This window comes from Ahaetulla prasina, chromosome 4, assembly GCF_028640845.1.
Source record: "Ahaetulla prasina isolate Xishuangbanna chromosome 4, ASM2864084v1, whole genome shotgun sequence".
In the NCBI taxonomy this organism is placed as follows: Eukaryota; Metazoa; Chordata; class Lepidosauria; order Squamata; family Colubridae; genus Ahaetulla; species Ahaetulla prasina.
In genome coordinates, this window is record NC_080542.1 from 1,668,733 (window position 1) to 1,682,262 (window position 13,530).

At 50.2% G+C, this 13,530-nt stretch overlaps 2 protein-coding genes across 6 annotated transcripts in view; one reads left to right on the forward strand and one right to left on the reverse strand.

Moving 5' to 3' along the window:
* Positions 1 to 517: 517 nt before the first annotated feature.
* Positions 518 to 12,171, reverse strand: ELP5 (elongator acetyltransferase complex subunit 5). The gene is made up of 8 exons (XM_058181779.1): positions 11,878 to 12,171; positions 9,930 to 9,990; positions 9,021 to 9,101; positions 8,039 to 8,265; positions 7,030 to 7,223; positions 5,896 to 6,006; positions 4,664 to 4,764; positions 518 to 977 (listed from the first exon to the last, which is right to left on the reverse strand). The coding sequence occupies exons 1-8, from the start codon at positions 11,927 to 11,929 to the stop codon at positions 869 to 871; spliced, it is 936 nt and encodes a 311-aa protein (XP_058037762.1). The 5' UTR covers positions 11,930 to 12,171; the 3' UTR covers positions 518 to 868.
* A 956-nt stretch (positions 12,172 to 13,127) lies between these two features.
* NEURL4 (neuralized E3 ubiquitin protein ligase 4) overlaps positions 13,128 to 13,530 on the forward strand; it is a 56,391-nt gene continuing 55,988 nt past the window's right edge. For all 5 annotated transcript variants that reach the window (XM_058181773.1, XM_058181776.1, XM_058181777.1 and 2 more), the window contains exon 1: positions 13,128 to 13,431. In XM_058181773.1, the coding sequence (XP_058037756.1) occupies positions 13,147 to 13,431 (285 nt within the window). In that variant the 5' untranslated portion in view covers positions 13,128 to 13,146. The remainder of the gene's footprint in view (positions 13,432 to 13,530) is intronic.

A 13,530-nucleotide genomic window follows, 5' to 3' on the forward strand; every position in this document is an offset into this window, starting at 1 on the left:
ATAAGAAACAATGGATGAAAACCAATCAAAGAGAGAAGCAAACTGGAACGAAGGAGAAACTTCTTAACAGTGAGGAAGGGAATTAACCCGTGGAACAGCTTGCCACCATCCCTGCAGGTTTTCAGATGAGATTGGTCAACCATTGGTCTGAAATAGTATAGGGTCTCCTGCTTGAGCAGGGGGCTGGACTAGAAGATCTTTAGAATTCCCTTCCAGCCCGGATTCTCTCTCTTCTCCCCCCCCCTTTCACTCTCTCCCCCCCTTTCTTTCTTTTTTTCTTTTTTCTTTCTTTCTCTCTCTCTCTCCCTCTCTCTCGCCATCTAGCTACCTGTAAATCTATGTCTGTCTATCTGTCTATCTAATCTTGAGGTTTTTAAGAAGAGACTGGCCAGCCGTTTGTCTAAAACAGTATAGGTTCTCCTGCTTGAGCAGGGGGCTGGACTAGAAGACCTCCAAGGTCCCTTCCAGCTCTGTGATTCTATTCCATTGCATAAAGAGTCGCATGGAGCCAGTCCAGTCAGCATTCAGATAGTTTATTGTCTGCCTGCCTGTGAACCTCTCCTTCCTCAAAAGGATGGGAGTTACCAAATCACTCCTCCACCGTCAGCATCTGGGATCCAAATCGATTTCCTGAAAGTCACTTTTTTTTTTTTCACTCCTGTCCTTTCCCGGACGAATGAAGCAGCAAATCTGGACTGTTTCCCTTCTTCGGATGGCCCCGGGTTCCGATTTGCCCCGCCAGACCATTCCCAAAGGCTGACTGGTTCCCAAGTTGCCAAGAAAAGCAGGTCTCCAGGAAGACGTGAAAGGATCTGGAAAAAGATCCAGATCTGAAAAAAAAAAAACAGCCGGCTCCCCCGATTCTCCTTCACACGTCCAAGTCGTCATCGGGATCTTCCTCGTCAAAGTCATCGGCAGCGTCCGGTTCATAGTAGATTTTCCCTTCCTCGGTTGATGTCTGTAGCAGAGAGGACTTCCTGGGAGGGAGGGAGGGAGGGAGGGAGGGAGGGAGGGAGGAAAAAAGCAGAGAGGAAAAAATATTTGTCTGTCTGTCTATCATCTCTCTCTTTCACACATCTCTATCCATCCATCCATCCTCTAGAAGTTGTGGGTGTTCCATCACTGGAGGTTTTCATGAAGAGCTTGGACAGCCATTTGTCTGAAATGCTTCCGGTATAAGGTCTCCTGCTTGAGCAGGGAGTTGGGACTAGACGACCTCCAGGGTCCCTTCCAATCCTTTGATTCTATGGTCTGTCTAGCTAACCCCTCCCTCCCTCCCTCTATCATCTATGTGTCTGTCTGTCTCTTTCTATCTATCATCTAGGTACGTCTGTCTCTCTTATCTATATACATTCTCTGTCATATCTATGGTATCTATAATCTATGTCTGTCTGTCTATATCTATCTATCTATCTATCTTATCTATCTATAATCTCTACAATCTCTATCTATCTTTATCATCTATCCTATTTATCTATATCTATCTTTATCATCTATCTTACCTATCTTATCTATCTTTATTATCTATCATCTCTATCTATCTACCTTTATCATCTATCTTATTTATCTATCTATATCTATCATCTATCTCTATCATCTATTTCTATCTCTATTATGTTTATCTCTATTATCAGTCTCATCTATCTTATCGATCTATCATCTATCTTTATCTATCTATCTTATATCATCTATCTTATCTAGCTAGCTAGCTATCATCTCTCTCTCTCTCTCATTTATCCTATCTATCTTATCTATCTATATCATCTATCTTACCTATCTATCTCTATCTTTATCTATCTATCTATCTATCTATCTATCTATCTATCTATCTACCTACCTATCTTTATCATCTATCTTATCTAGCTAGCTAGCTATCATCTCAATCTCTATCTATATCATCTGTCATCTATCTATCTTTATCTTATCTAGCTAGCTAGCTAGCTATCATCTCAATCTCTATTTATCTTTTATCATCTGTCATCTATCTATCTATCTATCTATCTATCTATCTATCTATCTATCTATCTATCTATCTATCTATCTATCTATCTAATCTTGAGGTTCTTAAGAAGCAGCCATTTGTCTGAGATATTATAGGGCTGTGATGGTGAACCTATGTCACGCGTGCCCGAAGTGGCATGTGGAACCATGTCTCCTGGCACATGTGGTGTCACCCGCTCCTCTTCCGGGTTTCTGCCGCGATCGGCTGGCCTTTGTACGTGCGGTAAGTGCCCGAAACAGGAAGAGCTGGTCTTCTGTTTTCCCACACAAGCATGCGCTCCGGCCAGCTGATTGGCATGCGCGGCAGTAACCGCAAGACTCGCTGGCTGGCTCCCATGCACATGCCGGAAACCGGAAGCACCATATCCACTAAGCACATGCCCCCTGGGCAGCTCCTGTTCCTGGCCGTGGCCCTGATGCGCACACACAAAGCGCTCCCTTTTCAGCACTCGGTGCCTCCTGCTTGAGTAGGGGGTTGGAGTAGATGACCTTCAAGGTTTCTTCCAGCTCTGCTATTCTACTTATTTATGAAATTGATGTGCTGTCTTATCTCATTATCCGAGCGAGGAACCAAGATGCGTTCGACAGAACCACACAGAGGTACGAAGTTCCTTTATTTTTTATTTACATCCCGCCTTCATTCGTTTTACAAATAGCTTCAGGTGGAAACGTATCCAATATACCTTCCTCCTCTTTTTCCCACAGGTTGGGCTGAGAGAGGGACTAGCCCAAAGTCACTCAGCTGGCTTTCATGCCTAAAGTATGTATGTATATATATCATCTATATCATCTATCTCTATCATCTATTTCTATCTCTATTATGTTTATCTATATTATCAATCTCATCTATCTTATCGATCTATCATCTATCTATCTTTATCGATCTATCTATCTTATATCATCTATCTTATCTAGCTAGCTAGCTATCATCTCTCTCTCTCTCTCTCTCATTTATCCTATCTATCTTATCTATCTATATCATCTATCTTACCTATCTATCATCTCTATCTTTATCTATCTATCTATCTATCTATCTATCTATCTATCTACCTACCTACCTACCTATCTTTATCATCTATCTTATCTAGCTAGCTAGCTATCATCTCAATCTCTATTTATTTTTATCATCTGTCATCTATCTATCTTTATCTTATCTAGCTAGCTAGCTAGCTATCATCTCAATCTCTATTTATTTTTATCATCTGTCATCTATCTATCTATCTATCTATCTATCTATCTATCTATCTATCTAATCTTGAGGTTCTTAAGAAGCAGCCATTTGTCTGAGATGTTATAGGGCCGTGATGGTGAACCTATGTCACGCGTGCCCGAAGTGGCATGTGGAACCATGTCTCCTGGCACATGTGGCGTCACCCGCTCCTCTCCCGGGTTTCTGCCGCGATCGGCTGGCCTTTGTACGTGCGGTAAGTGCCCGAAACAGGAAGAGCTGGTCTTCTGTTTTCCCACACAAGCATGCGCTCCGGCCAGCTGATTGGCATGCGCGGCAGTAACCGCAAGACTCGCTGGCTGGCTCCCATGCACGTGCCGGAAACCGGAAGCACCATATCCACTAAGCACATGCCCCCTGGGCAGCTCCTGTTCCTGGCCGTGGCCCTGATGCGCACACACAAAGCGCTCCCTTTTCAGCACTCGGTGCCTCCTGCTTGAGCAGGGGGTTGGACTAGATGACCTTCAAGGTTTCTTCCAGGTCTGCTATTCTACTTATTTATGAAATTGATGGGCTGTCTTATCTCATTATCCGAGCAAGGAACCAAGATGCGTTCAACAGAACCCCACAGAGGTATACGAAGTTCCTTTATTTTTTATTTACATCCCGCCTTCATTCGTTTTACAAATAGCTTCAGGTGGAAACGTATCCAATATACCTTCCTCCTCTTTTTCCCACAGGTTGGGCTGAGAGAGGGACTAGCCCAAAGTCACTCAGCTGGCTTTCATGCCTAAAGTATGTATGTATATATAGTATGACTATAACTTGTTGCTGGCAATCCTTATGATTTATATTGATATATTGATCATCAATTGTGTTGTAAATGTTGTACTTTGATGAATGTATCTTTTCTTTTATGTTCACTGAGAGCATCTGCACCAAGACAAATTCCTTGTGTGTCCAATCACACTTGGCCAATAAAAAATTCTATTCTATTCTATTCTATTCTATTCTAAAGTGGGACTGAGACTCACTGCCCCCTGGTGATGGGATCAAAGTCACCCAGCCGGCTTTTATGCTAAAGGCAGGACTAGAACTCCCAGTCTCCTGGTGATTGGCCCAAAGGCACCCAGCCTTCAAGCCTAAGGTGGAACTAGAACTCACCTTCTCCTGATTTCTAACCTACTGCCTTCCCCACTAGGCCCTTATGCAATGTGTCAACTGAATTATAGTACGGTTTTTTTAATATAACGTTCCTTAAAAACATTCATTCCACCCTCAAGCTTGCTAAATGGCCTCCATTTAACTGAGTTTTCCCCTCTTAAGACTTCACGTTTCTGGATTTCTTCTGTCTCTCAACAGGAGCTTCTCTCCTTGCCAAAGACCCTAAGCTACCCGGAGCCGTTTTGTGGAGCGAGTTGGGCAGCATATAAATTTAATCGGTGGATAAATGAAATAGGTGAGAGGAAACCCCAAAGAGACCAAAGTCCTTACTTTTCTTCGCTGAAGTGGTACGGGAGAGGCACCGACTCCCTGGCTTGGCGCTCGGCCTCCGTGAGACGCAGGTTGAAGGTCAGATGGGCCGCTGGATCAACCTGGAAAGATCTCCGAGATCAACGGCGTTCACGGATCAAAGGAAAAGGGGGGGAAAAAGATCTCCCAGTGCTGAAGCAGCCAACTTGGTAGGTTTAGTTTAGCCCAGTTTTTTTTTTCAAACCTGGCAACTTTTAAGATGGATGGGCTTCAACTCCCAGAATTCCCCAGTCAGCCATGCCTGGTTTTTTTTCCTTTTCTTTTTTCTCCTGTCCCTTTAAAGCCGGGAGATTGCAGAGGAAGGGATTATAAGAGAGTAAGCAGGCCACAAGGGGTGTACATATCAAAAGGAGCACGTTAGTGCCAGGGAATTCTGGGAGTTGAAGTCCACCCATTTTAAAGTAGCTAACTCTGGAAAACCCTGATTTACTCTAAAGAAGAGAAGGAAGAGGGACGATTGAAGGGCGATCCCAGGGAAGACCAGATGGAGTCATTCTCCAAAGGTCTCAAGGGTAGGACAACAACCAACAGGTGGATAGATTTTGGGGTCCAAATGTGAAATGAGGAGAAATTTCCTGGCTGTGAGAGCATGGAAGCACTGGAAGAACTTCCCTCCGGGAGTTGTGGGTGCTCCATAAATGGAAGATTTCAAGCAAAGTTTGGACAGCCATTTGTCAGAGACGGTGTAAAATCTCCTGACTTGGGGCCTAGGGATTGAACTAGAAGACCTCCAGGGTCCCTTGGATATGTCAAGAGATGGATTACTCGCCGGTCCTGTCCAAACAGAGACAGGAACTCATTAAAGTGTTCATTTATAAGCAATCCTCATCTTACAATGATTCCTTACAGGTTACAAGGGCACCTTAAAAAGGGGACTTGTGACCACTCCTTGCACTTACGACCGTCAAAGCATTCCTCACAGCCATGAGGACAAACTTTGGGGGCCCGGCAGAATCGGGGCCAAATTCTGGTCCCATACTGTGGCTGTTAAGTCGACCATATTGCATTGCTTCTAAAATTTTAATCTGCTTATATTGCATGATTTCTAAAATATCAGCTCGGGTTCTCAAGCAACCTGCCCCCCCCCACCTTTCCTGGATTTCTTTCTTCCAGACAAAGAGCCCACCTGAACCCCCCCTCCCCAAACCCAAACCCTCCTCCCAATTCATCTGTCACAAGCCCGAGGTACGTACCGCTGCGTTGTCCCGGCCTTCCTCTGCCTCCTCCTCTCTGGAAACGCCTTTCGGGGGCAGCTCGTGGAGGAATTTGAACCCAAAGCCCGGGAGGATGCTGAAGAGTTCTGTCTGGGGAGGGTAGGGCAGAATGAGGGAGGGGGGGGTTAGAGGGGATACGAAGAACCTGCCTCGGCTTTCCTTGGCAAGCACAGCTCTTTCGACTCGCAGGTAGTCCTCGACGTACGACCACAGCGGAGCCCAACATTTCCGTCAGTTAAGTGAGACAGTTCTTAAGTGAATTGGGATCCATTTGGCAGTCGCTAAGTGAATCCCTGCAGTTCTTCAGGAGCGCGTGAACACTTGCGACCGTCATAAACGTGAACCGGTTGCCAAGCGTCCGAGTGTCGACCACATGACCGAGTGTGGAAAAAATGGCCGTAATTCACTTTTTTCAGTGCCGTTGTAAGTTTGAACGGTCACTAAATGAACTGTTGTAACTTGAGGACTACCTGTATTTCCGTTTAAAGAACTCTTTTAGGCGGGGGTGGGGGAGGTGGGGGTATCCAACCCTGGGAGCTTTTGAGACCTGTGGACTTCAACTCCCAGAATTCCTCAGCCAGCATGGCAGCCATCTTGTCAGGGGGCGGGGTGGCAAACTGGAATGCTAGTCCTCATGGTTACAACTGAGGTGTTTCCAAGCAAAGGGGGGGGGCAAATAAATTTAACAATTAAATTGTGAACGAACCGCCATTCAGCCTCCGTTCAAGGAGGGCTTGCCTCGAGCGCCTTCCCAAATGCCCAGATTGCATTTTATTTTTATTTTTTTATGATATGGCATCTCAAGCAATTAATGGCCTTAAGCAATTAATCTCAGGATCTATCGTCGATGATAAATCTATGTATCTATGTATATCTACCTCTCCTCCCTCCCTTCCTTCCTCCCTCCCTTCCTTCCTTCCTCCCTAGCTACCTACCTACCTACCTAACATCTATCAGCCAGGAAGTAAAAAACAGGGTGCTAGGTGAAATTCCATTTCTTCCACATACATCCTCATTTAACGCCGGATGAAAAGACAGTTCCCTGCAGAGGGACCCCCAGAGCTGAGCTTTTGTAGCCGTGAGTCAAAGGAAGCCCTCTCTGGCCTTCCTCACCTTCTGCAGAAGCCTCTTCCCCCTCTCTCTACGGACGACGATAGCGGTTTGAGGGGTCCCATCCCCACCTCGACCGCTCCCCGGTCCCGGCTGCAGGGTCACCACCAGGCGGGCCAACATCTTCAGCACGTTCAGCTGGGCAGGCAGGTGCAAATCCCCGTGGATGAGCACCACGGTCCGGACAATTTTCAGCCCTGCGGAGAAAAGGAGATTTTGAGGGAACCCCAACGCTGCTCATCCCTTCAACCAACATCAGGATTCCCTCAGACCTTGATGAGATTCCCTGAGAAGAGAGGAACAGAACTGGGTAGCGATTGAATCCTGATGCGGGTGAAGTCCAAAAACTGAGTTTCCTTGTGGAGTAAACTCTAGCTATCAATCAATCAATTGACTGATCGATCTATCAGTATCTATCTATCTATCTATCTATCTATCTATCTATCTATCTATCTTAGATCTATGTATCTATATAAATCTATATCTACTTCTCTCTATGTATTTACCTACCTACCTTTCTTTTTCTTTCTTTCTTTTCCTTTTTTCTTTCCTTCCTTCCTTCTTTCCTTCCTTCCTTCCTTTTCTTTTTCTTTCTACCTACCTGCTACTATCTATCTATCTATCTATCTATCTATCATAGATCTATGTATCTATGTATATTTTTATCTCTTTTTTCTACCTATGTATCTATCACATATGTATCTATATCTATCTACTTACTTAGTTACCTACCTACCTAGCAATAGCACTTATATCCCGTTTTATAGTGCTTACAGCCCTCTCTTAGCGGTTTACAGGGTCGGCATATTGCCCCTAACAATTTTGGGTCCTCATTTTACTGACCTCGGAAGGACGGAAGGCTGAGTCAACCTGGAGCCTGGTGAGATTCGAACTTGCCAAATTTGCAGTCAGCAGGAGTAGCCTGCAGTACTCCACTCTAACCACTGCACCACCGCAGCTCAATCTGCACCCCTCTCCCCCTCCCAATGCCCCCCCCCTCCTCTCTGCTCACCAGCAGCATTCGCTGTCCTGGGCAGCTGTGCCAGCACTTGGCAGACGGAGGGAAAGGGAAGGCGGAGTAGCAGCCAGCTGAGGGAATCCAGCACGATCGTGGTAGATCCCTGTGAGGTTGTGGCCAGGCGGGATGCTAATTCCGAAGCGGAGAATTCTCCCAGGATCAGGCCGTTGCCCCTCCCGCACCAGCACAGGGGATCTGGAAAAGCATCATGAAACGATATCCTGGAAGGAAGCGAGTTACAGATAAGTCCTCAATTGAGCCCAAAATTTCTGCTGCCAACTGAGACATTCGTGAAGTGAGGTTTTGCCCCATTTTACACGCTTTCTGGCCACGTTAAGTGAATCATGGCGCTTTTTAAGTTGGGAATGCAGTTGTTAAGTGGATCGGGACTCCCCATCCACTTCGATTCTCGTCAGAAAGTTGCAAAAGAGGATCACTTGAGCCTAGGGACGCTGTGACCGTCATAAAAACAAGCCAGTGGCTGGCCCATTTCTGATTAGGATGCTAAAACGGTCGCAAGTGTGAAAAACTGGTCATAAGTGCTGTTTTAACTTTGAACTGTCGCTAAAGAAATGGTTGCAACCAATAAAGGAGAATATTTGTCGCTCGGGGTTGAACTGGGGGGGTCCTTGGTGCTCTCTGAGCTGGGTTGTTTTCTTGCAGACGTTTCATGACCCAGCTAGAGAACATCATCAATGTTAAATGAGTGGAAGTTGAGGACTATTGTATAGCCTGCTGGTTGTGCGCCACACACTGAACTACAAAGTAAGCGACTCACACAAATCCAGAAAGCTGAGTGGAGGGAAGCACAGCTCACATCCATGAGAGCCAGAAGTCTTTTCCCAACAGCTGCAGCCAAATGTGTACAGTGTTGGCCTAAATTTTGGATTGGTCACAGGGCAGTTCCCTGCCTTCAAATTTCACGCACGCACATACACACAAACATACACACACAAAATAGAAATTTAGGATTTACCGGGCGGTCACTTCAGTGCTCAGCCCAGCCTTGAATTCCAATTCTGGGAGATCAAAGCTGAGAACATGGATATACTCTGCCCTAGAGAAGAAAAGCAAGATAGCCCTTATATAACTTATATAACGCTTCACAGTAGTTTACAGCCCTCTAACTGGTTTACAGGGTCAGCCTCTTTCCCCCAACAATCTGGGTCCTCATTTTACCGACCTCGGAAGGAAGGATAGAAGGCTGAGTCAACTTTGAGCTGGTCAGGATCAAATTCCTGGCAGTGAGCAGTGAGTTAGCCTGCAATACTGCATTCTGCTCTGTCTCTCATGTTCACTTGTTTAACCTCTCTTGGTAATCCCGCCCCACTTCCTCCCTGCCTACAAGCTGTCCCAATCCTGACTCGGCCTGCTCCTCCCCATTTTCCTCCCAAGCCAAGGAAGCTGCCCCCTTGATCTCCTCTTCCTCCGAAGATTCAGGCTCCAAGGAGGGCATGACAACATGTCCCTTCACAAGCAAAATCACAAAGCTTGTGTCTCACTTAGTTTGACCAAGTCATGCGGGATAGGGTGGGGGGGAATTCACCAGAGAAAGCCATTATGGTAGGATAGGCTTCTGTGCATTTTAATTCGTATATCTGTACAATAAGGTGCAGCCAATGGGGGACAAAACTTCCTATGTCCCCCAGATGTAGGTTGTGAACATTGGACCTTAAGAAGCAAGACAGGAAGAACATCCACTCGTTTGAGCTGGGGTGCTGGAGAAGGCGCCTGCGCCTTCCTTGGACAGGGGGACTCTCAGCTAGGGGAGCAGCCCATCTGTGGGCTGGCATCAAGCATTCGAGGTCGGTTTTGCCCAGCCACAGGGGGGCCTATAAATTTGATACCGCGATAAATTCAAAGCCTCCGGGAGTCTCCCACTCACCGCTGGGCGGCAGCTGTGATGAAGCTCTTCAGCAGGGAGCGGCCTTCGCAAGCAACTGCATCTGCCAGAGGGAAAAAGCGAAGGGGAGTCGTTTGGATTCAGTCCCTTAGTTCGGTTTGACTATCGTTCTTAATAATATTTTAATTCTGTGTCCTTTTCACCTTTTAACTATTTTCTTTTACTTGTTTTACAACCTGCCAGCTGCTCAGAGTGAGGGAGATGGGTGGCATAAAACTTTGCGACAGACCGACCGACCGACCAGGGAAACTGACTGGTCAGCCATAGCTTCTCTCTTGACCCCTCACGAGCAGCTGCTTCCTCCTGGACACTCTCTGCCTTCCTCAGCTGGCATTCCTGGGGGTGTGGGGGGGGGGAGGGGAAAGAAACTCTGCAGAGGATGCAAGGCCACTAGGAGATCCCCTGCAGGGGGGATGGGAGGCCACCAGTAGAAGCCCTGCATGTGATAGGCCACTATAGGATACAATGTGGGGGGGGGATGGGAGGCCACCGGGTGATCCCCCACATGCAATAGACCATCAAGAGATCCCCTGTATGGGATGGGAGGCCATCAGGAGATTCTCTTCAGGCGATCGGCCAGATCTCTGAAGGGACGAGTGGCCACCAGGTGATCCCCTGCATGCTCAATCCCTCCAAGACGGAGTGGCTGTGGATGCCGGTACCCCAGTAGTCAGCTGCAACCGCGGCTGACTGTTGGGGGCGAGTTAGTGGCCCCAATGGAAGGGGTACGCAACTTGGGTGTCCTCCTGGATGGGCGGCTGTCGTTTGACGATCATGTGGCGGCCATCTCCAGGAGGGTCTTTCACCAAGTACGCTTGGTTCGCCAGTTGCGCCCCTTCCTTGACCGGGATGCCTTATGCACGGTCACTCACGCTCTTGTCACTTCTCGTTTGGATTATTGCAATGCTCTCTACATGGGGCTGCCCTTGAAGTGCACCCGGAGGCTTCAGTTAGTCCAGAATGCAGCTGCGCGGGTGATAGAGGGAGCCACTCGTTGCTCCCATGTAATACCATTACTGCGCAGACTGCACTGGCTACCTGTGGCCTTTCGAGTGCACTTTAAGATCTTGGTTACCACCTTTAAAGCGCTCCATGGCTTAGGGCCTGGGTACTTACGGGACCGCCTGCTGTTACCTTATGCCTCCCACCGACCCGTACGCTCACACAGAGAGGGCCTTCTCAGGGTGCCGTCCGCCAAACAATGTCGGCTGGCGGCCCCCAGGGGAAGGTCCTTCTCTGTGGGGGCTCCTACGCTTTGGAACGAACTTCCCCCCCCCCCCCGGTTTACGCCAATTGCCTGATCTTCGGACTTTTCGCCCTGAGCTGAAAACGCATTTATTTATTCAAGCGGGACTGGCTTAAAAGTTTTATTAAATTTTAATTGGGGTTATTATTTTAGGGTTTTAAATTTTTAAATTTCGGCCATCTTTGTAATATGCTTGGTTTTAAGTTTCTGTTTTAATGTGTATATTGTGGGTTTTTTATTATCTGGCTGTACACCGCCCTGAGTCCTTCGGGAGAAGGGCGGTATAAAAATCTAATAAAATAAATAAATAAATAAATAGAACACCAGGAGATCCCCTGAAAGGGATGGAAGCCCATCAGGGGAGCCTCTGCACGCGATAAGACCACCAGGTCTTTCACAGGAGGGATGGGAGGCCACCAGGAGATTCCCCCGCATTGATAGGCCGCCAGGAGATTCCCAGAAGGGGATGGGAGGCCACCAGGAGATTCCCCCGCATTGATAGGCCGCCAGGAGATCCCCCGAAGGGGATGGGAGGCCACCAGGAGATCCCACAAGCTCCAAGCTAGACACCAGTAGCAATCCCCGCTCGTATTTCGGCCAAGGCAAGCCTCCCTCCACTCCGTAAAGGGGGCAGCCCTCCGCAGCAGCCGGGGAGGCCCAGCAGGGCCCTTCCCAGCCCCTCACCCTGGATGAGGATCAGCCCCTCGGCGGCCCCGGACAGCAGCGTCTCCAGCATCTCTTTCGCCGCTCTTCCGCCTCCTCTGGCGTCGCCCGCGCGCCCTGATGACGTCAGAGCGCGCCTGAGGGGGGCAAAAAAAAACTACAGGCGAAAAAGGCCGCAGCGCCTCCTCAGCGCCCCCTGCCGGTGGGCGCCGCCATCGCCTCTGAGGCCATAGGTGGCTAACGGAGCGCCTGATTGGAAGGGGGGGGGGAAAAAGGAAGAAGCCCCCCCCCACCCCTTCCCCGGGTCTCCCTTTGAGCTTTTTGGACTTTCTTGTTTAAAAAGAGTTGGGGGAGGGGAGAAAAGAGGTTTCAGCGCCATATTTGCCCGGTTAAACACGACTCAAAGCCACTTCAGATCGGGTCCGCTTGGACCCAGAGAAGCCACTACAAAGCCCATGGTTCACGCGCGGGTGGGTGGGGGGGTGGGAGAAGCGCCAGGCGGGAACGGCTCTCCCTGTTGCACCCCACGGGGCGGCCATAAACCCCGTAAGACTCCTCTGAGGGAAGCCCAAACGGCGACAAAAGGGTCGCAAACCCCCTCGGCCGTCAAGCGCGACGCCGTTGCTAAGCTCAGCCGGGCCTGTTGTCAAGGACGGCCGTCGAGCGCGGCGCCGTAACTAACAAGGCGGCCGCCGAGCGCGAAGATATCGCTAGGCAGAGAAGGCCGGTCGTCAAGCGCGGCTACGTTGCTAAGCAAGGGAAGCCGGTCGTCAAGCGCGGCCGTCAAGCGCGGGCCGGTCGTGAAACGGCCGTCGAAAGAAGCTCCGTTGCTAGGCAGGGAGGGCCGGTCGTCAAGCGCGTCCGTCAAGCGCGGTCCGGTCGTGAAACACGGGCATCAACAGAAACCCCGTTGTCAGGCAGGGAGGGCCAGTCGCCAAGCGCGGCCGTCGAGCGCGGCGCCGTTGCTAGGGCAGAGTCGGCGGGTCGTCAAGCGCGGCCGTCAAGCGCGGTCCGATCGTGAAAGACGGGCCTCAACAGAAACCCCGTTGTCAGGCAGGGAGGGCTGGTCGCCAAGCGCGGCCGTCAAGCGCGGCGCCGTTGCTAGGGCAGAGCCGGCGGGTCGTCAAGCGCGGCCGTCGAGCGCGGCGCCGTTGCTAGGGCAGAGCCGGCGGGTCGTCAAGCGCGGCCGTCGAGCGCGGCGCCGTTGCTAGGGCAGAGCCGGCGGGTCGTCAAGCGCGGCCGTCGAGCGCGGCCGGGCGCCCTCCTGCCGCCAAGCGGGGCGGCGGCGCCATGCCCCTCTGCCGTAAAGCGCGGCCGGGCGCCCTGCTGCTGCGGGGGCCTGGTCGGGGCGGGATGCTGGGCGGCGGCGGCGGCGGCGGGGGGGCGGCGGCGGGCGGCGGGGGCGGCTCTCCGCTGCCGCTGCTGCACCCGCGGACGGGCCGGCTGGTGACGGTGTCGCGGGGCGGGCGGAGCGCGGCTCGCTCGCAGCCCGGCCAGGAGTTCAACCACGGGCTGGTGCTGAGCAGGGAGCCCCTCGCCCCCGGAGCCCTCTTCACCGTCCGCATCGACCGCAAGGTCAGCGCAGGGCAGGCCCCGGCAATTGGGTGGGGGAGAGGAGGGGTCTCCTGGGGATGGGCGAGCGCTGTGGGAGGGGAGGACCTGGGGGTCCCAGGG

Bases quoted from the DNA above. Each gene is read 5' to 3' on its own strand.
- ELP5 (XM_058181779.1), bottom strand. From the start codon at position 11,929: ATGCTGGAGACGCTGCTGTCCGGGGCCGCCGAGGGGCTGATCCTCATC. The intron at 9,991-11,877 runs GTGAGGGGCTGG...TCCCTCTGGCAG, and splicing joins GGGGCTGATCCTCATCCAGG to ATGCAGTTGCTTGCGAAGGC. The intron at 978-4,663 runs GTAAGGACTTTG...CCTCCCTCCCAG, and splicing joins TACCACTTCAGCGAAGAAAA to GAAGTCCTCTCTGCTACAGA.